Source organism: Bos grunniens, chromosome 26 (assembly GCF_055505025.1).
Source record: "Bos grunniens cultivar Pamir isolate PY7600 chromosome 26, Bosgru_T2T1.0, whole genome shotgun sequence".
Lineage (NCBI taxonomy): Eukaryota > Metazoa > Chordata > Mammalia > Artiodactyla > Bovidae > Bos > Bos grunniens.
Genome location: NC_141190.1, coordinates 17,846,882 through 17,873,662, shown reverse-complemented (window position 1 = coordinate 17,873,662; position 26,781 = coordinate 17,846,882). Strand labels below are relative to the sequence as shown.

Below are 26,781 nucleotides of genomic sequence, written 5' to 3'. Positions count from 1 at the left end.
GAAGGGATTTGAATTTTTCATCTGATTCTGACGCTCATCATCTTTCTACCTTCTCTACACATGAGAGAATAGGGAAAAGGGCCCTGGCTTCAGCCTCTGCAGTGTGGGGTCTAGTCCTGCCCACGCCTCTTGCCAGCTCCCTGCTCTCAGGCAGGTCAGTTTTCCTTTCTGAGACTCAATCCTGCCTACTTTGTCCTCCACCGTATTCCTAGTGCCAGACCCACAGTGAGTTCAGTAAATACTTATGGGGCAAAGGATGAATGAATAAGGCTCAGATTCTCATTTGTGGATTGGGCTTCTTGCTCCCTGCTCTGCCTACCTTTCAGGGTTCCCACGAGGATGAATGAAGCCAGAGAACACAGTGCAGAGCAGTGCTGTCCAACAGAAATAGGAGGCGAGTCACAAATGCAAGCCGTGCATGTAACTTTAAACCTTCTAGCAGCTACCTTATAAAACAGATAGAAGAAGAAGAGGAAAGAAAGAGGCAAAATTAGTTTTAATACCATGTTTTATTTAACCCACCGTATCAAACCTACTGTCACGTTAATCTGTAATCAATACACACAGTATTTTTTAAGGTTTTTAAATTTTTTATATGTTTTTATTTATTTATTTTTGGCTGCACTGGGTCTTTGCTGCTAAACACAGGCTTTTTTTCCAGGGGCGATGAGTGAGAGCTACTCTCTGGTTGGGGTGCAGAAGCTTCTCATTGCAGTGGCTCCTCGTTTCGGAGCACAGGCTCCGGGTGCATGGGCTCAGTAGTGGTGGTTACACAGGCTTAGTTGCCCCGTGGCATGTGGGATCATCCCAGACCAGGGATCAAACCCTTGTCCACTGCATTGGCAGCCAATTCTTAACCACTGGACTGGACCACCGGGTAGGATCCAATATACAAATATTGGGAGAGATTTTATGGCTTTTTTCGCCCCACACTAAGTGGACATCCAGCGTGTCTTACCCTCGCAGCAGGTCTGAACTTAGACTAGCTGTGTTGCAAGGGCTCTGCAGTTACGTGGGGTCTAGCACAGTTTGGTAGAGGTCTGGACACAGCCAGCTTCTTTGCCAGCCTTTCCCTACAAGGTCATCAGTAGGATGTCCTGTGAGCACACAGGGGCCAGCGCGTGTGTCAGGAACTCTCCAGTGCAAGAAACTAGAAGAGCAACTACAGAGGCCATGCAGAGGAGTTGGACCAGCCACCGAAGCTCTGGCCTTGGTGCCAGTTGGCAGGAATCTCTGCCCAGGGCCCAGCTGGCACATGGCTCTGTCCAGGGTGCCAGTTGGCCTCTGCATCCCTCCTCTGGTGCCAGATGGCTTTCCTGCTCAGAGCCTGCTGGCCGGGCACAGGCAGAGCACCTCACGTCCCTGCTTACTTGGGGAGATAGTGAGTGCATTTGCAGGTTGGCAGGGTCAATTTGGTGATACGTTCCTCACATCAAAGGTAGGAGGATCTCCCACCTTGATCCCCATATTCCCCGGTCCCAGTGCTGCGGGCCCACCACAGAGTGTTTGATGTGGGGGGCGGGGGCTGGCTTTCTTCAAGGTGCCTTAGAAGCTTAGGGATGTGCCCTGCCTTCCCTTTCCTTAACTCTCTCTGAAATAGCTTTGGGATCCTGCCTGAGTCATCTCATTATCTAACCTCAGAATGGTTCCTTCTGTCACTGGTACCACTTGGAGAAGGCAAAAAAGAGTCAGAATCCCACTCTGTGAAGCTGGTCTCTGGTTCAGCCTCTTCTCCCACCACCCTTCCCTACTCCCCAACTTTTCCTGGGGTACTTAGTCTTGACCACTGTAGCCTAGAGCAAGCACAAGCCTGTTGACTTCAAGTAGGTGCTACTTCAGTCCAGTGGGAGGTGACGCAGAGTACACCCAGGCCCACCCCTTCAGGGGCAGGGCCCTAGTACACTTCCATGACACCCACCCAAGCTGGAGCAGGGGTGGAAATGGCCAAACATCCCATCACCCTTCTAGTCTTCAGGGGAACTATACTCCCTCCAGTTAAGTACAAACCTAACCCACCAGCCTCTTGCCCTCCACATGGCTAAGGATGCCAGGAGGCGTAACAGTGGTCCTCCTTTCTTGCCTATGTGTGTCCTGTCCATGGCCATAGCATATTCTGGCATAGGTCTCCCCCCACCCCGGCCACCCATCTGGGCCCTTCACCTTGTTCTAGGTTGATGGGCTCTTTCCACGGTTCCTTTTATCCCTCCTCCTATGCCCTCCAGCCAGTTTCTTGACTCTGCTGTGCTGCCTTCTTGCCCATCTAGTCTTCCTTCACTGGCCCATCCTTGCTGCCTTTTTCTTCTTTCTGTCCCTATCTCCCTCCCTTCCCCAGGCCCACACTATTCCACTCGGCCCTGACTCAGGGATGTCTGGTTACCTTATCCTTTTCACTACTCCCATCATTGTGTCTCCACCCACTGAAATTTCAAAAGCAACCCTGCTCTTGTCTAGAGCAATAACTACTGTGTACCTAGAGTCTATATGCTGGGTATTTCACAGGCATCATTTTCAATCCCCACAACCCTGAAAGCAGGTATTATCCTCATGTTAAAGCCGGAGGAAGGCTCAGAGAGGGCAAATCACCCAGTTTATTGAAGGATGATTCACCTGGTGAATCCAACCCGGGTCTGTTTGACTCATGCTAAAGACTGGACTCTTTCTATTTCTCATTATTAATGCTTCTCCTCATTTTATACTTTTTAGCAAATGTATAGGAAAGTGCTTTGCCTATTTTAAAGTAGTAAATAATTGTAGGGTTGTTACTCCTTTAGCATACTTAGTACGTATGTTTGTTTGTGACTATGGGGCTTCCCCGATAGCTCAGTTAGTAAACAATCTGCCTGCAATGCAGGAGACCCTAGTTTGATTCCTGGGTCGGGAAGATCCGTTAGAGGAGGGATAGGATCCTCCAGCACATCCTGGAGGGGGGATAGGCTACCCACTCCAGTATTCTTGGGCTTCCCTTGTGGCTCAGCTGGTAAAGAATCTGCCTGCAGCATGGGAGACCTGGGTTTGATCCCTGGGTTGGGAAGATCCCCTGGAGAAGGGAAAGGCTACCCACTCCAGTATTCTGGCCTGGAGAATTCCATGGACTGTATAGTCCATGGGGTTGCAAAGAATCAAACACAACTGAGCCACTTTCACTTCACAAGGACAACTTCAACCCCTTGCCTACAGGGTGTTCCCTAAACCCAGTTCTCCCTACTGACCAACTTATTTGAGCTTTTGTTGAACCCAAGGACACATCACTCTTAGAGCCACCATCTAAATCTGCTTCCCACTATAGGAAACGATGGGGGATTTACAAACTGTCCTTTACCCAGTGATGAGCCACCAGGTTGATGAGTGTTTTGTGCATCGTGGATCAGGGAGATTGGAAAGCAGTGAGTTTGAGTTGGAATTTTTGAATTGAAAAAAGGAGAATTGACGGTGAAAAGTTTTGCATTTTCTGCAGGACCACTATGTTAGAAGTTGCCAGGAGTCAGAGTTGTTAACAATTCAAATTTCAAAGAACAAGAAATACTTTTAAAAACAGTGAGAGTTGTATCTCTGGGTGTTTTCCAGCCGGGTCTGAAAAGCTCTCAACCAGAAATCTTATTAAGTGGATCCGTGCTGAGGTGGCGGGACTGGGAATCTTTTCAAGTTTTTATCAACTTGAAAATGTCCTCCTTCTTTTTATTTTATGTATGATGTGAGGTCTGGTGAGATTTTGTGAACTCCGTCCTTGCTCTGTTCTTACCTTCCCTGGTATTAGGAAACCAACACTTCTACCCACTCCCCAACCCTTCCTTTCCTGGAGTGGGCTCTTGTTGTTTGAAGATCTCTCCGTGTCTCATCGTCCTTTCACTAGACTGCAGCTCTGTCAGGCCACAATCTGCATGCTCTTTTTTTTTTTGTAATCTGCATGCTCTTTAGGGCACAAATTGATTACAGAAAATAATGTTTTTTCCTTTTACGTCTGACACTCTTTTTGGAGACATCCGGTGCCTGAGGTTTTTCTTTCCTCATTGGTGCAGGGCTGACAGTCTGGGTGATTCTCCAGTGAGTTCTGTGTTCTCTCTCTGCACAGCATCCTGCTTGCTGCTCTTTAATTGCCCCAGACACATCAATGGACACTTGACGGAACTGAACCCCATCTAACTCCCCTGCTAACTCAGTCTCACTGTGGCCTCTTCCTGCAGTTTCTCCTGGGAGCATCGGCTCACCTCAGAGCCAGTGTTTTCTGTAAATTTGACGATCACCCAGGACACATCTTCAAATTAGTAATAAAAGTTTAACTCATAGCTTCCAGCTCTCTCCCTAAAGAATAATTATATCTTAATCTAGGAGTGTGTTTCTTTGTCCCTGTGTGTGTGTATGTGTGTATGTGTGTGCATACTCATGCCCACATGCGTGCATGGTCCGTTGTGTCTAACTATTTGTGACCCCATGAACTGTAGCCCACCAGGCTCCTCTGTCCATGGAATTCTCCAGGCAGGAATACTGGAGTGGTTTGCCATTTCCTTCTCCAGGGGATCTTCCCAACCCAGGGTTTGAACTCATGTCTCTCGCATTGGCAGGTGGATTCTTTACCACTGCTCCACCTTGCTCTTGGTCCTTACCCTTTGCTTAATGTCCTGAGAAGTTCACATTTATGGAGGGAGCCCCAGTTTTATGGCATTGAAGTCGATCATCTTTGGTATGGAAGCTTTGAGATTTATTAAGGTCACAAATGAACACTGCTGACTAAACTCTTCAAAGAGCACAGTTATCCAAGTTATCCAGGCCCGATCATCTCTCAGAGGAGTCCTGTTTCCCGATAACAGGTTACTCGCGTGTGCTGTCAAGACTCACTCGCTGCTGTAGCTGCTGCCAGTTTCTGTGGACGGGGGACTCCTTGGAAGGCGGGCACCAGGAGTTGTTCTTGTTCTTAGAGGGAATCCTGGGATGTGGACCACAATGGGGAACAGACCTGACAGCTGTTTGATGACTTAACCAGGTCACCTTCCTCCCCAACAGAGGTGGATGAGTGTTCCTGGCCAGATCACGGCGGGTGCGAGCAGCGCTGCATGAACACTCTGGGCAGCTACAAGTGCATGTGTGATCCTGGCTATGAGCTGGCTGCTGACAAGAAGGCCTGTGAAGGTTAGTATTGGACCTGCCGAGCTGGAGTGAGAGGGGATGGGGGACAAGTCTTAGGAGAAGGGGAACAGATGGAGATGGGGCAGCTGTTCGGCTGTGAAGAAACAATTGTGGGGGATGATTCACCTCCTTCCTGGAGGGAAAAACAACTCGATAAGGCCACAAACACGAGATGACTTTATCGGACTCCACCCCAGCAACTGAGCAAATGGAATCATGGAATTTCATTTTCTTCTGTGACCATGTGAAATTCACATGATTATAAAGATGGAAAATGAAAACAAAAGAATAAATGTGAGCGCTTTGGTGTGACACGACAAAGAGCGCATTTCATTCATTTCATTCCAACCTGGCTGGCGGTGTCTCCCTTGCCTGCCTGCATGACTCTGCCTGTTCATGGAAGCCAGGGACATCACATAGCTTGGTGCAAACATTTCTTGGCCCAAGTCATGTGAAGTCCCCAACTATGCCCCTGAGTGAGAGGTAAGCACAAACGCCTCGTCTTCTTTTTAAAAAAGCAGTAAAAAATTGTCCTCAACTCCATCCCTCCAAAGCCTCAGTTGAAACAGACCAGAAGAAAGGACGTGAATTAATCAGTTCAGATTGTCTATTTTTTGTTGTTGTTGATGTTATTAAAGAACAGCAGGGCTTATTGCTGCTTGGGGGAAATTGCAGTCACTTGGAACTAAAACCAAATGAATCTTGCTTCTTTTCCTCCCGTGCAGTGGCCTGTGGCGGTTTCATTACCAAGCTGAATGGAACCATCACCAGTCCCGGGTGGCCAAAGGAGTACCCTACGAACAAAAACTGTGTCTGGCAAGTGGTGGCCCCCGCCCAGTACCGGATCTCCCTTCAGTTTGAAGTGTTTGAACTGGAAGGCAATGATGTATGTGTCCAGGCTCTGATTGACTGGGGATGCTGTTGGGATGTGACCCAGGGCTGGGAACTGGGGAGGGGATCAGCAGGCAGGGAGGTGGCCTCCAATGGTCGTGGGGTTGTAGCTGGGCAGAATCTAGGGTGTTTGTCAAGGTGATTTCAACTGCACACCCTCGGCAGATGGAGTGCTCTGGTCCTCTCATCACTGATAAATCCAAGAAGAAGCAGGACAAGAGAGGAGGAGGGGGGTCTTGGGAGTGGGAGGTGGTCAGGACAGGTACATCCCCTGGGGTTAGAATCTGGGGCTTAGTGTCCAGCTGGGAAGAATGGAGGGAGTGAGATGCATCTGGGGACCAGGGTAGCATAAACAGCCCATTCCCTCCCGTGGGCAGTGGTCATGGGATGACTGCATCAGCCAGCCAAGGCCCAGGCAGAGCCCACTGCTGGACAGCAGGTCCAACGTGCCCCCTGTCTGCACTTTGGGCTGGAGGGATCCCAGTGAGAGTCGAGAGGACCCTCCTGCCAGACCCGGTCAAACCCATCTGCTCACCTGGAGGGTGCAGCTCTTAGGAAGGGGCCCCTGCAGGGTGCCAGGATCTGAGGGGAGGGAAGTGGGAGCCCCCGACGGCTCCCCACGGTGCTCCCTTGCTTGGTGCTCCCCAGGTGTGTAAGTATGACTTCGTGGAGGTGCGCAGTGGCCTGTCCCCTGATGCCAGGCTGCACGGCAAGTTCTGCGGCTCTGAGACGCCCGAGGTCATTACCTCACAGAGCAACAACATGCGTGTGGAGTTCAAGTCCGACAACACGGTCTCCAAACGCGGCTTCAGGGCCCACTTCTTCTCAGGTGTGCAGGTTTGGGGGCAAGACTACAGACTGAGGGAGACAGGGTTTTGCAGGCTCCCAGCCTCAGGGCAGCCACCTACCCCTCTCTGTCCGTTGTCCCTGCCCTCACAGTGTCTCTGCCTCGGTCTGGGTTTTATATAGTGGTAGCTATTTCACTTTCACTTTTCACTTTCATGCATTGGAGAAGGAAATGGCAACCCACTCCAGTGTTCTTGCCTGGAGAATCCCAGGGACAGAGGAGCCTAGTGGGCTGCTGTCTATGGGGTCACACAGAGTCGGACACGACTGACGCGACTTAGCAGCAGCAGCAGCAGCAGCTATATTATTATAGGACGGCCAAAACAAACGACCACACACTAAGTGCCTAAAACAACAGAACTGTTGTCTCTCACAGCTCTGGGGGCCAGAGGTCTGAAATTGAGGTGTGGGAAAGGCTGGACTCCCCCAAAGGACTTGAAGAAGAGCCTGGCTTGTCTCTTTGTAGTCCCTGGTTTTAGTAGTGAGGTGCTGGGTGGTCTTCAGTTCTTTATTTGTTAAGGGTCCTTGAAGGATTCTTGGTTGTCCTCATGGAATCAGAGGCTAAAACACTGAGTGTCTGGTGACCCATTATGGGCAGCAGGCAGAGGGTCCAGAGTGAAGGGAGACATCTGAGCCCTGAGGTCATCCTTGGGGGAGGGCTGGGAGTGGAGGCTGACCCTCGGTAGGCTGGCTTAGGCAAGGGCTGCACACTACTGGCTTGAGGCACAGGAACCACAGTGACGACAGCAGCTGATGCTTGAGTCCATCCATGATAGTAAATGAAAACTAACAGGGACGTGGGGGCTGGACACTGTTCTAAGTGTTTTTTCTTATACTACTTCATTTTTCTCCTCTCAGCAACCCTATGAGGTAAGGACACCATGACTGACTCCATTTTACAGGCGAGGTAACTGAGGCACAGAGGTCAAGGACTCCCCAAGGTCACAACAGCTGGAAGCAGAGGAGCGGGGCTGCCACTGGGCTGTCTGGCTCACGGCTCACATGCTTATCTGCTCCACAGGCAGGAGGAGGCGTGGAGTCGTGGAATAAGAGCCCGGCCTCCAGGTCACACCGGCTGCTTGCTCACTGAGTAACCTTGGGCACGTTAGCGGTCTCAGCCTCAGTTTCCCTACCTGTAAAATGGGGACACAGGCCCCTCCCTCCTAAGGTTGTGTGACAATTAAGTGAGGTAATATAGAGAGTATGTGCCAAGTTGCTTTAGTTGTGTCCAGCTGTTTGCAATCCTATGGACTGTAGTCCACCAGGCTTCTCTGTCCAAGGGGTTCTCCAGGCAAGAATACTGGAGTGGGTTGCCATGCCCTTCTCCAGGGGATCTTCCCAACCCAGGGATCGAACCCACATCTCCTGTCTCCTGCACTGGATGCAGATTCTTCACCACTAGCACCACCTCAGAGGCCCAGAGAGTATAGTATAGAGTGATTAGTGTCCACCACATAGTAAATAATTCATGGTAGCTGTTTTTTTATTGTTAATATTATTACTAATATTAGCCTATCCTTTAGGGAGCTCCTTGGTTTGGGTGGGGAGCAGGGGTGGAGACACATGTACACATGAAGCGCTTTAGGAGCATGGGGAATTCAGAATATACAGGGCCAGGTCATGCCCAAGGAATGCTGCCCCACCCTCCCCCTCGGGGAGGAAGAATCAGCGTTGGCGATGATCAGGGAGGCTCCCTGGCAGAGGCTCCTTTTGAGCGGGGTCCTGGGCTGTGAGGAGCGCTCCCATGTCGGTGGTTCCCCTTAGGATAGTCCGTTGATCCCCACAGACAAGGACGAGTGCACCAAGGACAACGGCGGCTGCCAGCACGAGTGTGTCAACACCTTTGGGAGCTACCTATGCAGGTGCAGGAACGGCTACCGGCTCCATGAGAACGGGCAGGACTGCAAAGAGGGTGAGGCTGGACCGTGGCCGGGGTCAGGGGTGGGGGGTCACCTTGGCTGCCCGAGTATACCCATGCTCAAGAGCCAGGGGTGCTTCTTCCCCGGTTGGCCAAGCCCGGAAACGAGGCTCAGCTTCTGCCTGCCTTCCCTTCTCCCAGCCTCCTGCTCATGAGTGAATTCCCCCAGGGTAGTCACTCCTTCAGGGGGCTTGTAGGGGCCCTCAAGTGCTCTTCGACACATATTGTTGGAAAGAAGTTAAACCCCAGGTTCCAGAATCAGACCCCCAAGGTTTAAATCTTGGCTCCGCTACTTACTAGCTATGTGACCTTGGGCGAGTCACTTAACCTCTCTGAGCCTCAGTTTCCACTTCTGTTTAAAAAGGACTAAACATACCTCCTTCTTAATGTTTTTATGAGGGTTAAATGAGAGAATGCTTAGCAAGTATTTCATATAGGCTGACACATAGTAAGCACTTGAAATGTCCATAGATATCAGCTATCTCTGTTGTAATCTTATTTGCCATGCACGAGTCTAGTAAAATAGAATTTGGGAAAGACTTTGTTCCCTGCTCCATTTGCTCCTGAGAGTCCTTCAGAGCCAGATGGCTTTTGATGTCCAGCCACTCTGAGAAAGGCCTTCCCTGTGTTCCTACTCCACCCTGCAAAGGGGGTTTGAGCATCTCGATAAACACACAAGCCTGCTGGCCTTGGCCCCACCACAAAGCCCTGCATGCATGCACAGCAGGGAAGGGAAGAGGTGAAGACTTCATGCCCCATCTGGGACAAGCACTTCAGACTTAGGGGATTCGGGCTGGCCAGGGCCTCCCTGGAAAATGAGCTAAATAAAGAATTAAAAAATGAGCTCAGACATCTTCTGAAGCCCACCCTCAAGGCCCACGTTCTGACCTGGACACAGGGAGTCACAGGTTGGGTTGAAAGGTGGGTTGGAAGAACTTGGAAGGACTGTCATTCTGAAACTTAAGAAAACTAAAAAAAAAAAAAAACCCACCTTCCTCTAGCTTCTGTGGTGCAGGGGAGGCCAGGAGCATTATGAAGTCAGCTAAGTTTCCATCAGGTGAATGGGATGGGTCCCCATCGGTGGGTGGGGTGTCCAGAAGCAGACACCCTGCTGGCACCTGTTCTCCTCATGGCTACAGGGCAGAGGCAGCAAGGAGGTGGAACCTCCACACAGCCGCCCCCAACCCTGACCTGCCCTCAACTGCCCCCTCCAGCTGCCTCAGCCTGAAGCACCCACAACCTACAGCCTAGGAGACAGCAGCGGTACCTCCTCGGGGTCCTCTCCTTCCTAATCAGCAATAGCAAAGGCAGTCCTGGCTCCACCCCTGACCAACAGGTCGCTTGCCTTCTCTCAGCTTATTTTCTCAATTAGAAGGTGGAAAGGATTAAATGAGAGGATGCAATCAAAGTGCTTACCACAGCGCTCAACACAGAGGGAGACATATTCTAGCTATTGGCCAAAACGGTACTTACTGAGCAAGTCGTGGCACCACTCTTTGCAAATTGCACGGTAACCAGGGCAACATTTGTAGCCTCCAATTGAAACTACTTTGGAAACTAAAAGACAGAGGGCGTGGTGATGGAGACCTTTGTTAGCACTCGCTGCGCCTTTCACATGCATTATCTCATTTAATCCATGCACTCACCCCCCTCCAAAGGTTGGCACTTCTTTTACAAACAAGGACACCAAGGCTTACAGAAGTCCCCAAAGTCCCCCAGCTTGTATGCAGTGGAACCAGGACTTGAGATGAGGCCCATCTGACCCCAGGGCCTGTGGTCTTAACCAACTCTACCATATTTCCAATGACAACTGCAAAGCAAATAGCAATAGTTAAAAAGCTAACTCCAGGAAGGTAGCAAAGAAAAATACATCAGCAGATCTCTGAGCCGGGGAACCCTTGATTCAGGCCAGCCTCTGCCCCCACGTTCAATGACCATGTGACACGAGCTCGGGGAGGAGACTCTTCCAGAACACCTCTTCTGCTGTCTGCTACCTCTCTCTCTCTCACTCTGTCTCTGCCTGTCCCCAGCCGGCTGTGTACACAAGATCAGCAGCACAGAGGGGTCCCTGGTGAGCCCCAACTGGCCTGACAAATACCCAAGCCGGAGGGAGTGCACCTGGAACATCTCTTCAACCGCGGGCCACAGGGTGAAACTCGTGAGTTATTTTCAAAGTCTGTGAACAACCCAGATTTCAGTATCAGACCGACATGGGTCTGGGTCTCTGCCCTGCCTTTTACCAGCTCTGAAACCTGGTGATGTTAATCAACATTTCTAGGACTCACTTTTGTATTCCGGAAAATGGGGCTGCTGGCAAAACCTACCTCAAGTAGCTGTTGTGCAGATTAAAAAAGAGGGTGTACCTGAAGCCATCAGCACAGGGCGGTGGGTGAGCAGCACTGTGTAAACAGCATCTGTTCACGGTGGTGTCACTCTGAACTGGCACCCTTTACACAGACCTGAAGTGTTGTTTGTGATTCCATTGTTTGCAGTTATAACATTTTACCAAATGATACATTCTCGAGATATAAAAAAAATATAGTCAGAGGGTTGGAAAGTGAAAACCAAATTTCCAGACACCCATGCTCACTCTAGAAATTACTTTTCTGAACATTTTTTTGTGAATTCTTCCAGAAATTTCTGTGTTTGTATGCACAGGAAAAAAACATATATCCTTTTCTTGCTCACATTTCTCAAAAGTACTCTATTATTCATATTCCTCTACAACTTACATTTTTCCCATTAACAAAGAGTTGGACATGGCTGAGCAACTAAGCACTTCGCACCTCACTGTTGTTAGCCAATTAACAATGGATTAAGTTATGTATGCTAATTCTCTCTTGCATTAAACATATATGTCTTCCAAGCCTCTCTTTGAGCTTCCCTGGTGGCTCAGATGGTAAAGAATCTGCCTGCAATGCAGGCGACCCGGGTTCGATCCCTGGGTTGGAAAGATTCCCTGGAGAAGGAAATGGCAGCCCACTCCAGTATTCTTGCCTGGAAAATCCCATGGACCGCAGAGCCCGGTAGGTTACCGTCCATGGGGCCGCAAAGAGCCGGACACGACTGAGCGACTTCACTTTCACTTGGATTAATATATATGAGTGTCCCCTTGACTGGGGCATCGGGGGTAAAGGCAGGTTCCCTGACCAAGGGTGCTCATGTGGGCACCTCCTATGCGTGGCTGTCTCTGTAGTAAGCACTTTCAGTTGCTCTCCTGCATCAATCAGAAGCCTTGAATCTGGGCGAGGGCGAATTAAAGCGAGTGCGTTGGAGAAAGGCTGCCATCTGCTGGACGATGTTCGTCATGGCAACAGGAATCTCTGAAGCGGCGGGGGAATGGCTCCCCCCGGGGTTGGGAACGCGCAATATACACTCTTGGAACCGGTGCTTCCGTGGAAGGGTCACAAGATTTCAGTAATTGCCCCCAAAGTCTTATCCTGTTCTCTGCAGTGCTGAAGAACTAAAACAACAGATCACAGTGGCCAGGGTGAGCCCAGACCTCCAGTTTATCCGAGGCTCATACATACGTGCTAGCTCTTAAATATTTCCTTGGGAAGTGGATAGTGGGTGTTGATCACACTCTACCGTTTTGCTGCCACAGAGTGTGAGCTGAATGCTTACCAGGAAGCTGGTGTCTGACTGCATGTGGGCAGCCATAGGACATCCCATGAACTTTGGGGAGCTCACTGGCCGGCTAATCCACCTCCCATTGCCCTGCCCTCCCTGTTACCACCGGCCTCCCCTGCCTACTCCTGCCCACATCCCTAGCCCCACTCTCTGGCCCCACCTCCCTGTCTGTAAGTGTGAAGAATCTTTCCCGTGTCAAGTGTGTTTAACATCCTTACAAAAGCCAGTGGCCCCTCTATTTCTACCTCTCCACCTCCATCTCTGACCTGTTGCCCCCCCTTCGTGTGAACTGAGACGCCTTCCCAACCCCTCCTGGTAATGTTCTCTCTCCCTCTCTGTCATTTGGTCCAAGTCTTCATTTAAAGTGTCCCCTCTCACCCTGTCCCATTCCCCTGATAGCCACGGGCAGGCCATCATCTGCCCAGAGCCTGAGAAGTCCTACATGTGGAGCTGCAGAGCGCAGCACACAACCTGAAATTATGAGGTTGCCCTGGCCTGCTTTGGGGGACAGACTTGGGGGGACAAGAAGAAGAGAGGCGGTACAGGCTAGTGATGGTTCAAGTGTGGTCTGGAGTCAGGCTGCCTGGGAGTCAAGTTCAGCTCCGTCCTCTAGCTGTGGGAGCGTGCACAGATCCCTTAACCTCCCTAAGACTCATTTTCCCCTTCTGCACACTGGGGCTAATCATAGCCCTTCCCTGACAGCATCATCAGAATTAAGTAACAAAATGCAGGGCTCTGCATGGAAAGCAAACACTCAACTCAGGCCAGCCTTTCTGACCATGAGCACGTGGAGCAGCGGGCACTTCATAAAAGCACCGTTCACGTCATCTGTGCTCAGGGGGCTGCGCAGTGCAGTGCAGAGGTTGAGGGCAGGGGCTCCGGACCTCCTGGTCCTGGCCCAGCCAGTGGGTGGCCCTTGGGCAAGTTATGCGACAGCTCTGTGCCGCGGTTTCCTCATCTGTAAAGTGGTGGTTATCACAGCAGACACCTCACAAGGTCGTGAGGACTGCTACTTACAAAACACTGAGAACAGTGCCTGGCTCAGAGGAAGCACTTTGGTCTCATGGTTAAGCGAGGGAGACGCCGTGAGACATAACAGAGGAGCACAGACACCAACACGCGTTGACACTCTCCGACCCCAGCTGTCTTATCCGCCAAGGGGCCGTGGTGGCAGTAGTTCTCAGGGCTGCTCTGGAGACCAAAAGAGGCCAGGTGGTGACCCTCACCACAAGTGTGACCATCATCACCATGGGCGCCACGCCCCCCGCACAGCTGGCTGGGCAGATGTGTGTCCTTGTGTTCCCAGAGAGGGGGCCTGCACCCACCTCAGCTGAAAGGACCTGGGCTCACTCGCTGCTCTTTCACCCCCAGACATTTAATGAATTCGAGATCGAGCAGCACCAGGAATGTGCCTACGACCACCTGGAACTGTACGACGGGCCTGACAGCCAGGCCCCCATCCTCGGCCGTTTCTGTGGCAGCAAGAAGCCGGACCCTGTGGTGGCCTCGGGCAGCAGCCTGTTTCTCCGGTTTTATTCGGACGCCTCGGTGCAGAGGAGAGGATTCCAGGCTGTGCACAGCACAGGTGCGTGGGCTGGGGCCCTGGCCTTCAGCTTATCCCCATGTGGACCCGAGATAGATGAGTGATGAAGGCAGGGAAAGGATCACCTTTAATTCTGATTATTGTGGGGATGGGAGGTGTGTGATGACGTGTCCCTTTTAAAATGAAACATGAACAGCCATGGGGGGAGGGTTATAGCAACCTATTAAGTGAGCAACCCTTTTTCGGTGCCAAACTTCCTACATCTCTTCCTTTCTTCCTCCTTCCCTCCTTTTAAACTTTTATTTGTAATTTTGCTGTTTTGTGAAACCCTGGGTCTGGGTGCTGAATGGTGGAAAGAAGTCCTCTGTACCCCCCCAAGAAGCAGTTACAAAAAACGAAAAGTGTTTCTGCTTCCCATTATTTTTCTCACTTGAAATAAACAGCCTTAATCAGCCCTTTGGAGGAAAATGTTTATGCTTATAACTTACATTATTTACCATGCTAAACAGAAGAAAGTCAGTAAGAACACTGGCTCTGTTGTTTAGCCACTTAAAGGATACAGCCTGGGACTTGTTGTTCAGTCACTAAGTCGTGTCCGACTCTTTGAGACTCCTCTTTGCAGCACCACAGGCTTCCCTGTCCTTCACCATCTCCGGGAGCTTGCTCAAAATCACATCCATGGAGTTGGTGATGCCATCAACCATCTCATCCTCTGTCGCCCCCTTCTCCTGCCCTCATACAGTCTGGGACTAGAATCCATGAAGCAACCTTGACTTTCTGATCCCCGCCCTCTGACAAAGCAATGGCAGTGAGGCTCACTCAGAGCCTGCGATCATGATCGTGATCTCTGTGAGGTTTTCTGATCCCTTTAACAGCCCCTCTTCCCAGTTTTTTCCTAGAGTCAGAAAATATGAATCACATGAGACAAAGCAACAGCCAGCATCTTGGAAGCCTGGCTGACCCTGGCCGCAAATTCCCCACTGTTCACGGCTGCATCACCACTTCCCTGGTGACGTTTAAAAGCCACTCACTAGTGACTTCACCCTCTTGTCCCTGCAGACTGAGTGTGGGTGCTCAGGGTGGGTCAGGGTCCTGCAGGAAACAGGGGCACACTCAGGTGGAGTCATTATTTGAGAAGCTACTAAGGGACCGTTTACAGAGGGGTGGACAAGATGTGGGGACTCCACAGGGGCTGTGCAGCAACCATGGCTAAGATGCAAGGCTGTCACTCCCCTCGGTCTCAACGACAGAGGCGGGGGATCAGTTCCTGAAGCCTAGAGACAAAAGCTGGCAAGCAGAGGGCCCCCAAACAGGAGCTGTGACATGCAGTCAAAGGACACAGTCTGTGGTGACCAGGCAAGGAGGGGCCTGGGACTAGTGCCCTGACCTCTCTCTTCCCTGATCTGCTAGTGCTGGCTGTGGCCGGATCAGGGAGCCAAGGGGCTGGTCCAAGTAGACCCAGAGGTCTGCCTCCAGGGGCCAGGGCAGGTGGGAAGAGGAGAGGAGATCTGGCAGGATGGGTGGGAGGCAGATACTTTACCAGCGGAACTATCAGGGAAGCCCAGATACAGGTGCAATCCAGATCTATTCTGAGGTTTCAGGTTTAAGCCCTCACCAGCAGTTTTGAACCCACTCCAGTGTTCTTGCCTGGAGAATCCCAGGGACAGCGGAGCCTGGTGGGCTGCCGTCAATGGGGTCGCACAGAGTCAGACACGACTGAAGCGACTTAGCAGCAGCAGCAGTTTTGATGCGCTTTGGGCGCCCTCTGCTGGCAAAAATAACAGATTACGGTAAGTCTGTCGGCAGGAGTGAGAAATGGCAACCCACTCCAGTATTCTTGCCTGGAAAATTCCATGGACAGAGGAACCTGACAGGCTACAGTCCATGGGTTGCAAAGGGTTGGACACGACTGAGCGACTAACAAAGTGGGGTGATGAAACTTGCCTGGCCTTTCGCACAGAGCAAACACTAGGCTTTGTAGAGAAAACGGGCCTGTACAGAGGGTGCGAAGAGAGACAGGGTTGCTGGGGGTGGGGTGCGCAGTGCGGAGCGTGCCCTCTCTGTGCCGAGGGAGCATCGCGCTTCTCTCTCTGCTCCAGAGTGTGGGGGCAGGCTGAAGGCCGAAGTGCAGACCAAAGAGCTCTATTCCCATGCCCAGTTTGGGGACAACAACTACCCGAGCCAAGCCCGCTGCGACTGGGTGATCTTGGCGGAGGACGGCTACGGCGTGGAGTTGATCTTCCGCACGTTTGAGGTCGAGGAGGAGGCCGACTGCGGCTACGACTACATGGAGGCGTTCGACGGCTATGACAGCACGGCGCCCAGGCTCGGCCGCTTCTGCGGCTCCGGGGTGAGTCCTGGGGATGCTGGGGTGGTGGTAGGCGGTCACTGCGGGGACCCAGAGCATGAACTGAGTGGTCAGACACACATGGGTCACAGCCCTGGTGGCCCCTGCGGCTGCTTAGGGCACCAGGCAAGAGGCCCGTCCTGCTGGAGCAGAGGGAAACCCGGAGGGTAGCTGGAGAGGAGGTTGGGAAGTAACGGGGACCAGGTCAGGAAGGCCTAATGCAGAGGCCAGCTAGGGAAGAGCATCTTCCTTTTAGGGCTGCCTTTTTGCAGACTGGGCTTCCCTGGTAGCTCAGCTGGTAAAGAATCCGCCTGTAATGCAGGAGACCCTGGTTTGATTCTTAGGTGGGAAAGATCCCCTGGAGAAGGGATAGGCTACCCATTCCAGTATTCTGGTGGCTCAGCTACCCACTCCATTATTCTGGCCTGGAGAATGTCATGGATTGTGTAGTCCATAGAGTCACAAAGAGTCCCAAGCAACTTTCACTTCAATTCACTTTTGCAGAGGGTTTGTCTTACTTTTGCAGAGGATTTGTCTCCCCACACCCCCATTTTTATTTAGCCTCCAGGCCTTTTTATTATCCTCTTGTGTATTCCATATACTCCCAATTCTCTCTCCCAGTAGAAACCAAATGCTTATACAAATTACGAATCACTCTTTTAACTATAAACATTAGTTATGTTCAAGGTCATTGTGATTGTTTTCATTATCATCTTTTTCCTGGGCCACCTCCTCAGGACAGGGCAGGCCTGTTTTCATCACTATTTCCCCAGCACCTGCCATAGGGCCTGGCACTGAGTTGGTGCTCAGTGAGAGCATAGGCCAGTTCAGTGTCCTGGTCCTCCTCCATCTGCATCACACTCCCCACACTGGGCTTCCAGCTCTGTCTTTTCCTTCACCTGCAGAGCTGATCACTCAAGGCTCTGCAACTGGCCGAACTTACAATAAATCATTTTGGAGTCATTATTAGTGCATGTGGTAAATGAACCTCAAACTGGCCTTTGTATGGATCTTTGAATAATTTCCCTTCATCTTCTCTCACCCTCCAAAAGAGAAAGGATGACACAGTGTGGCTTAGCTGATGCAGTGCCTTTGAGAGATAAAGGGTCCAGAGGAGAACTTTGAAGGGTCCTGAGCAGTGAAATATACGGGAAGCCCAGTTTGGTTCCGTAAGAATCTGGCAGATGGCAGTCTGGGATCCTGGCTCCCTTTCACCTACCACCTGGCGAAACCTTTCTGTCAAACGTAACAACTCCATCCCACGTTTTGTCCTTGGACAAGGCAGAGGCCTCAATGATGGTCTTTGTCTTAGATCTCCTGGGAGAACATCACAGCGGTGACCCTAGTGCTGGGTGATTCATGATATACACTTTATAGTCAGAAGACCTGAGATTGGGGACTATTGAGTTGTGAACTAGATTTTCAACTAGATTTTCAAGCATAGAATGGAGATAGTGCCTGCCTTATAAAGCGGCTGTAACTTTACATGAGATGAAATCTGAAAATGCTTCAGCATGTGTGTGTGTTAATCACTCAGTCATGTCCAACTCGTTGCTACCCCGTGGACTGTAGCCGGCCAGGCTCCTCTGTCCATGGGATTCTCCAGGCAAGAGTACTGTAGTGGGTTGCCATTCCCTTCTCCAGGGGATCTTGGAGGGATCAAACCCAGGTCCCCTGCATTGCAGGAGATTCTTTACCATCTGAGCCACCAGGGAAGCCCTGAAAGTGCTTAGGTGCACTTAATTAACTGATGCACTTAATAATAATAGATTCTATAAGAGTTGTGCATTTAGAATTGTCTTTGGAAAAGTAGAGCTGGGGCAGGGGGCTGGGGGTGCTCTTGGGAGCAGAATTTGAAAAGCTTTTCTTTGAAAAAACAGCTTGTTTTGATGCCCTTCAGCGTCTCTCCTGTGTCTTTGTCTCATCCTCCTTATTTTAATACTACAACCACAGCCAACTGGCTTAAAGTCCCCCTGGTTTTCCTTTCTCCCCGCCTCAGCCATTGGAAGAAATCTACTCTGCAGGGGATTCTCTGATGATTCGATTCCACACTGATGACACCATTAACAAGAAAGGCTTTCATGCCCGGTATACCAGTACCAAGTTCCAGGATGCCCTACACATGAAGAAATAATGTTGTTCTTGAAAAACAGGAACTGAGAATGTTTTTGTAACAATAGCACCTTTTGAATCTGCCCTAAAGCAGTGTACAGTATTATTCTCAAACAAAAACTCAAAATCTAGCCTCGGAAGTGTGTGTATCGGATGAATTTGGCTGATCTGGCCAGAACAAGGAGGGGAGAAGATATTTCTTTGATTCCAGCCTCGGTGTTACCAATCATGCAGTTTTAAAGATTAAGATTTGATGTCACTGGCTATTTAAGCGTTGCCTGTTTGTCTCCTTGCCCTTTGCCCCTGTGAGGCAGAAGCCTACCCTTGGGTGGCTCTGTTTCTGGATGTGCTTCCGTAGGTGGAAGGCAGGCTGACCATGTCTTGGGAGTCGGGGCATCTTCCATCAGCGCTAGGCAATGAGGATAAAAGACTGGCCATAGCTCACGTGTTCCTCACAGCTTTGGCTGGAGACATTAACTCTCTGCCAGGGACACATCACCCAAGAAGCCCAAGAATATGGGCACTGGGACTAAAACAGGCATCGCAGCAAGCATCATGCAGAAGAAGCTGGTGTTTGAGGATCACTGTCACATAGCAAGGAGACCCCCAACTTGTCCTCTGTGTCTTCAGCTCTCCTTGCTCATGTTGGGTTTTCCCCATTCCTAATTGCATTAAGGATCCAAGGCATCTGCTGTGACTTCAGCAGAACAGTTGCTGGTGAGAGTCCCTAGTCTTCCGAAAAGAAGACGTCCTGACTTGTCCTCCTGCCCTCGCTGACTTGGAGAAGATTCCATGTGGCCTTGGGATTCCATGGGCCAATATTATCTCTTTCTCCAGCTTTGGAGGCCCTTGCTGTGGTTGACTTCCACTCTTGACAACCAATACCAACTGTATTTGCAAAACGTGCAAAGACATCTTATGGGGGACCATTCAGGTCCCTCATGAACATCATTGAAAACTGGTTAATTATAAATTATGTAAGAATCAACACTTTGTGGAACAAGTCTACCTGTGACTAACTTCCTGAAACTGGTTAGGTTAAAGAGTGCATTGGTGACTTACTCAGACTAACCAGCATTCAGTCACCAACTTTCAATTAGAATTCATCACATTGGGCACTCGCTTTGAAGAAGTGGAGAGGATGTTGTTTACATAATTTTAGAACCTCCAGGTGTACTTTAAAGTTTTGAATGGCATTTCATTAAGGCATCTATGGGCATTATGAGCTAAAAGCTGTGGTATGTTAGCTTTAAAAAAGAGTATTTATGTTGGAATAATTTTAAAATAATGTTTACATAGCCGTAAGTCCTGTGTGGTTGGTATTGAACACAGGATCGCACACAAGAAGATTTTTGGTGAGAGTTGAAATTGCTCCCAAGCACCAGAATTCTTGGGGATGAATCAACATCATTTGAAACAAAATATTTGCAAAACATTTAAAGGTGATATTTTTGAAAATCACAATATGGCCCCAGAGGACTATGTTTAGTTAAAAAGATTGCTGGGAGTTAAAATAAAAAGACATAAAAAAATAAGAATACAAGAAAGGTAGAAAAAAATGCATGGGAATATTTTTTCCTTAAAATAGAAAAAAATCAAAGTATTATTATTAATAATATATGTCTGTATATATGTATGTATGTAAAGGATCAACTGTCAGAGCCTTAATCAGTGCAGTGTGATAAATGCTGACCCACAGACTTGACTGAATAGGCCCTCCTGGACCAGCCTTGTGTTTTATGGTTCTACTTTTACCAAGCCTCTCTTGGCCTTTCTTGGCCCTGGAGGGAGGTTCAACCTACATTCTTATATTGTGATCTTTCACAGCCCCTGTCTTGGAAGATCTTTGTTTCAGCACGTGGAACAGCTTGTCATGTGGTTCGGGTCTTACCCGCCTCACAGGGTGGATTCCATTTCTCTGATTTTTTGTTTGGGGGCTTTTATTTTGTCCCATCTGATCTTCAAAGTTGACACCAAAATCCGGATGCAGAAGGTGGCTGTTAAGGGTCTCTCGCTGAGGACTTGAAAATTCTGTAGTTTCAGCCTTTAGAAGTCTGAATAAGATTGATGAATTCCCTGGAAAAGTGAGAAGGAGTCAGAAACAGAGTCAGCTCTGCCTCTGTCTTTGCTGCTGTCGTGAAACAATGGTACTTGTTTTTCTCTCTCTAGTATGATTTTCAAAAACACACAGCTTCAACCATTATCAACCTGTGGCCAGTTGGAAACAATGAGACGCTTGTGAAAACCTTTCTTTAGGCCTTCTGTGAGTGACGTATTCCCAGAAAAGACAAGCTCTGATTCAGCTGGGGCTGGCCAGACAGCTCCCCTGGAAGCTCAGACTCACGGGACATAAACACAATGTGGGTTCTGCAAAGAACTAAACAGATGGCTTCACGAGAGAAAGTCCACTCAGCAGAAAGACCCAGGCCCCTGCCTTGGCTCTTCCAAATGCTCAGTGACCTTTCTGTACACATCCCACGGGACGTTACCCCTGCCTGCTTTGTCCTTGGGGCTGTTGCAAAGCTCCAAGCAGGTTGACTTCAACTCAGAGAATTCTCTTGATGACCTGGTGAAACATTTGGGGTCCAGGTCTTCAGCCTGATCGAATTCTAGTGTCATCTGGTCTAGCAAATGCTAGAACCTGGATCCCAGGGCAGGGTGAAGATCTGGAATTAACTTCAGCCTGTGGAATTTCTCCAATCAGAGAAGGAGGCTGTGCATTGATTCACCATAAGATGGTTTTCCTCTAAAGTTAAGTTTTATGTTACTCATGAAATGCTCAACTTGGTTACATCATTTGTAAAATCTTGTTAACTAGCAAATCACCCTGGGGTTTGCTGTCAATCTGGTCCATTTGATAAATCTCAGATAATTCGTGGTATTGTCATTGTTCAGTGTGTGAACAAGTATTCCCTAGGCTTTGGCAGATGGTTTTCAAGTTTCCTTTGTAGACTGAACTTCTGAAAAATAATCCCAAATGCCTAGAAGATTTCTTTAAAAAAAAAAAAAAAGAAAAACCGTTTAGAGGATTATCTATAAATATACTGTATTTTTTATCTTGTGTAATTGTACGTTTCATGAAATGTCAGTTTCAAAAAGAAAGTGGAAAGGAGCTAACATATGTCTAGAAAGAATTGTTTCATTAAAGAATGTGGATTTATCGACATGTCCTGGGTTTGTATGACAAATTCAGTCCTCTTGGCGATCTTTTTCTCCAATATCACAGGAACTTGGGAAGCATGTACAAAAAGGGGGGCCTTCTCTCTGGCCTTCTATGATCTGGTGAATACCCAGAGCCTGGCTCCAGAACAGGGCTCCTATTGGACCCAGAAAGTCACGAGCAAAGCTGAAGAGGGCTTCAAAGTCGCGCCCCTTCTTGGACCCAGACAGGCTGGAAATCTAACAACATGAACATCGAGGAGATGGTTTCTGCTGTAACCACGCTAGCTTAGGCGTGGTAGCCACCTTCCCTTTGTCCCCCAGCAATTCTCCATCTGGCTTTGAGCCTGAGGACCACATGTGGCCTCTAAAACTGAAGGTCACAGTTCTTATAAGGGGGCTTGATTACAAGTGGCAATTGTGTTTTTGGTCTTTTGGGATCTTGTTGTTCATGATTTGCCCCAGCTGCCCATGCACACGGTTGTTTTTAGTTCCTTATAGTTTCTTTGTGTTTGGTTGCGTTTGGTTTCTCAAGGAGACATTTGTCCAGGTGCAAGCATGCAGTGTAACAAGGGGTCCCAGGTCCCAGACCCCAGCCTGGCTCAAGACACATCAGATTCTCCTCCTGAAACTAGAGTCCTGTCAAGGGGCGAGAGGGCTGAGCTTCTTCAGGGCTGGTTTTCCCTGGGAGGATGTCCTGAGAGCACCATCTAGGAGTTCTTGCTGCTGAAGCCTCAGGAGTGACCCAGAGCCGGGGTCCCCGACCTCTCTTCTTTCTGTTGGCATCCCTACACCCACCCAACCAATTTCATTTCTTCTTAAATTAAAGGTTAGGCATCTGAAAAAAAAATTCGACTTCTCTTTTGATGCTATGACTGGAAAACCATGACTGACCCAGACTCTTAGGCCAGAGCACCCGTTTACTGACTTTCTTAGCAATTCTTCCAAAGGAGTAACATGTCCATTGGAGAATGAGTTGGTGATCAGTGGATGCAAAGCAAAGACAGAGTTAAAAAGGCCCTCGCTGGCCTTGTCCATCCGCAGACAGCTTAGCCAGAGGGGGCAGGGCCACCAAGGCCAGTTCCTTGGTCCAGATCTCTGGTCCGGGTGTGATTTCATGCCTACCAAGCAAAGATAGAACACACTTTGTACCAGTTGTGCTGGTTTAAATAGTAACCTGTATCGTAAACATGTTGTCTCTACTTTATAGATTGAGCCGGAGGTTGGAAGAAGTTACTTCACTTGCCTAAGACCACACAGGGTCCAGAAGTGTGGTCAAGGCGTTACAAACAGGCGTCTCTGAGCTGCGTTGTCCCCCTGACTTCTGGGCGCCAGTGGATTCAGTTTAAGCCTCACTGAGTCTTGGGGACCTGAAGCCCCATGAGGCAAAGGCCACGCTGGTCTTGTTAAGCAAGGCATCCAATGCCTGGATCCTCACACCCCATTTTCCAGGATCATCTGCCTGAACAGATGGTGTCTCCACCCCCGTTAGTTATATCCCAACCCCAGGCATTGGCTTTCTTCCCATCTCCCCCTACTTTTCTTCCCTCCCCGCCGCCCCCCGCACGTTTCTTCCATCAAGTCTCACTGCCTCTGCTTCCTCAGTAAGCCACAGCCCCCTTCACTGCTCTCCATTGCCACTGCTCTCATCCCAGGGCAGCCAGTGTCACCGCTCACGTCGACTCTGCTAACCAGAGTCTGGGTTAACCCTTGTATCCCTTGGAATCCAGGCAGTGCAGGTAATCATTGTCAGCCCCACTTAGGTCATCCTCTCCTCAAAACCCCGAAAGTCTTTCCTTTGCTGCACTGTGGAAATCTTATCATGCCCTGCTGCTCACATCACAGGCCCCAAACTCGTTCTGCTTTTAACCTCCAGGTTTTCCAGGTCCCTCCCACCAGGTTCACTGGCCTCCCTCCTATCCCAGCACACTAAGCCTGCTTTAGAACCAGGCCTTTGAATTTCCTGTTCCCTCTGCCTGGAACCCTCTTCTTATTTTTCATATGCATCTTTTTTTTTTTTTTTCTAATTTTATTTTATTTTTAAACTTTACATAATTGTATTAGTTTTGCCAAATATCAAAATGAATCTGCCACAGGCATACATGTGTTCCCCATCCCGAACCCTCCTCCCTCCTCCCTCCCCATACCATCCCTCTGGGCCGTCCCAGTGCACCAGCCCCAAGCATCCAGCATCGTGCATCGAACCTGGACTGGTAACTCGTTTCCTACATGATATTTTACATGTTTCAATGCCACTCTCCAAAATCTTCCCACCCGCTCCCTCTCCCACAGAGTCCATAAGACTGTTCTATACATCAGTGTCTCTTTTGCTGTCTCGTACACCGGGTTATTGTTACCATCTTTCTAAATTCCATATATATGCGTTAGTATACTGTATTTATGTTTTTCCTTCTGGCTTACTTCACTCTGTATAATAGGCTCCAGTTTCATCCACCTCATTAGAACTGATTCAAATGTATTCTTTTTAATGGCTGAGTAATACTCCATTGTGTATATGTACCACAGCTTTCTTATCCATTCATCTGCTGATGGACATCTAGGTTGCTTCCATGTCCTGGCTATTATAAACAGTGCTGCGATGAACATTGGGGTACACGTGTCCCTTTCCCTTCTGGTTTCCTCAGTGTGTATGCCCAGCAGTGGGATTGCTGGATCATAAGGCAGTTCTATTTCCAGTTTTTTAAGGAATCTCCACACTGTTCTCCATAGTGGCTGTACTAGTTTGCATTCCTACCAACAGTGTAAGAGGGTTCCCTTTTCTCCACACCCTCTCCAGCATTTATTATTTGTAGACTTTTGGATCGCAGCCATTCTGACTGGTGTGAAATGGTACCTCATAGTGGTTTTGATTTGCATTTCTCTGATAATGAGTGATGTTGAGCATCTTTTCATGTGTTTGTTAGCCATCTGTATGTCTTCTTTGGAGAAATGTCTGTTTAGTTCTTTGGCCCATTTTTTGATTGAGTCGTTTATTTTTCTGGAGTTGAGCTGTAGGAGTTGCTTGTATATTTTTGAGATTAGTTGTTTGTTGGTTGCTTCATTTGCTATTATTTTCTCCCATTCTGAAGGCTGTCTTTTCACCTTGCTAATAGTTTCCTTTGATGTGCAGAAGCTTTTAAGGTTAATTAGGTCCCATTTGTTTATTTTTGCTTTTATTTCCAATATTCTGGGAGGTGGGTCATAGAGGATCCTGCTGTGATGTATGTTGGAGAGTGTTTTGCCCATGTTCTCCTCTAGGAGTTTTATAGTTTCTGGTCTTACGTTGAGATCTTTAATCCATTTTGAGTTTATTTTTGTGTATGGTGTTAGAAAGTGGTCCAGTTTCAATCTTTTACAAGTGGTTGACCAGATTTCCCAGCACCACTTGTTAAAGAGATTGTCTTTAATCCATTGTATATTCTTGCCTCCTTTGTCAAAGATAAGGTGTCCATATGTGCGTGGATTTATCTCTGGGCTTTCTATTTTATTCCATTGATCAATATTTCTGTCTTTGTGCCAGTACCATACTGTCTTGATAACTGTGGCTTTGTAGTAGAGCCTGAAGTCAGGTAGGTTGATTCCTCCAGTTCCATTCTTCTTTCTCAAGATCGCTTTGGCTATTCGAGGTTTTTTGTATTTCCATACAAATTGTGAAATTATTTGTTCTAGCTCTGTGAAGAATACTGTTGGTAGCTTGATAGGGATTGCGTTGAATCTATAAATTGCTTTGGGTAGTATACTCATTTTCACTATATTGATTCTTCCAATCCATGTACATGGTATATTTCTCCATCTATTAGTGTCCTCTAGTGTCCTTCACAGCTGAATTCTACCAAAAATTTAGAGAAGAGCTAACACCTATCCTGCTCAAACTCTTCCAGAAAATTGCAGAGGAAGGTAAACTTCCAAACTCATTCTATGAGGCCACCATCACCCTAATACCAAAACCTGACAAAGATCCCACAAAAAAAGAAAACTACAGGCCAATATCACTGATGAACATAGATGCAAAAATCCTTAACAAAATTCTAGCAATCAGAATCCAACAACACATTAAAAAGATCATACACCATGATCAAGTGGGCTTTATCCCAGGGATGCAAGGATTCTTCAATATCCGCAAATCAATCAATGTTATACACCACATTAACAAATTGAAAAATAAAAACCATATGATTATCTCAATAGATGCAGAGAAAACCTTTGACAAAATTCAACATCCATTTATGATAAAAACTCTCCAGAAAGCAGGAATAGAAGGAACATACCTCAACATAATAAAAGCTATATATGACAAACCCACAGCAAACATTATCCTCAATGGTGAAAATTTGAAAGCATTTCCTCTAAAGTCAGGAACAAGACAAGGGTGCCCACTTTCACCATTACTATTCAACATAGTTTTGGAAGTTTTGGCCACAGCAATCAGAGCAGAAAAAGAAATAAAAGGAATCCAAATTGGAAAAGAAGAAGTAAAACTCTCACTATTTGCAGATGACATGATCCTCTACATAGAAAACCCTAAAGACTCCACCAGAAAATTACTAGAAATAATCAATGACTATAGTAAAGTTGCAGGATATAAAATCAACACACAGAAATCCCTTGCATTCCTATACACTAATAATGAGAAAACAGAAAGAGAAATTAAGGAAACAATTCCATTCACCATTGCAACGAAAAGAATAAAATACTTAGGAATATATCTACCTAAAGAAACTAAAGACCTATATATAGAAAACTATAAAACACTGGTGAAAGAAATCAAAGAGGACACTAATAGATGAAGAAATATAGCATGTTCATATGCATCTTAAATGTCATGTCTCAGAGACCGCTGCCTCCCCATCACTCCAGACCCCCTTCCCTTATACACCCCACTTGCTCCTCCATAATGATTTCCCCTGTGCTGTTCTGACTGGTGTCCATCTGCCTCACTGGAACATACATTCCCTTAGAGTTGAAGTCTCATTTGTCTTTATCACCAAGCCCAGAACAGAGCCCAGAATAATGCTTGACAAAGAAGTTAAAGATTTGTTGAATGAATGAATAAATGCACTCATTGTAATGACCAAATTATTGGTTTTAATTTTGTTGTTTTGTTGACATGAGATTCCAACCCCTTCATTGTTTTAAAGAAGTGAACTTCTAACAGAGAACTAACTCATAAGAAATATAAGGCAGTCCATGTCAACAGCTTGGACTCCAGCTCTG

At 48.2% G+C, this 26,781-nt stretch overlaps 1 protein-coding gene across 3 annotated transcripts in view; it reads left to right on the top strand.

Moving 5' to 3' along the window:
• Positions 1-21,574, top strand: part of TLL2 (tolloid like 2) — a 144,123-nt gene extending 122,549 nt beyond the window's left edge. The window contains exons 14-21 of one of the 3 annotated variants that reach the window (XR_015155867.1): positions 4,999-5,124; positions 5,847-6,007; positions 6,661-6,841; positions 8,645-8,770; positions 10,807-10,934; positions 13,778-13,991; positions 16,108-16,299; positions 18,296-21,574. Coding sequence is in view for 1 of the 3 variants with exons in the window: in XM_086379324.1 (XP_086235450.1) it covers positions 4,999-5,124; positions 5,847-6,007; positions 6,661-6,841; positions 8,645-8,770; positions 10,807-10,934; positions 13,778-13,991; positions 16,049-16,299; positions 18,296-18,430 (1,322 nt within the window). In the remaining 2 variants the exon portion in view is untranslated. Of the gene's footprint in view, positions 1-4,998; positions 5,125-5,846; positions 6,008-6,660; positions 6,842-8,644; positions 8,771-10,806; positions 10,935-13,777; positions 13,992-16,048; positions 16,300-18,295 lie in introns of all 3 variants that reach the window. The other 2 variants (XM_086379324.1, XR_015155868.1) reach the window with 2 other exon arrangements.
• Positions 21,575-26,781: the final 5,207 nt, after the last annotated feature.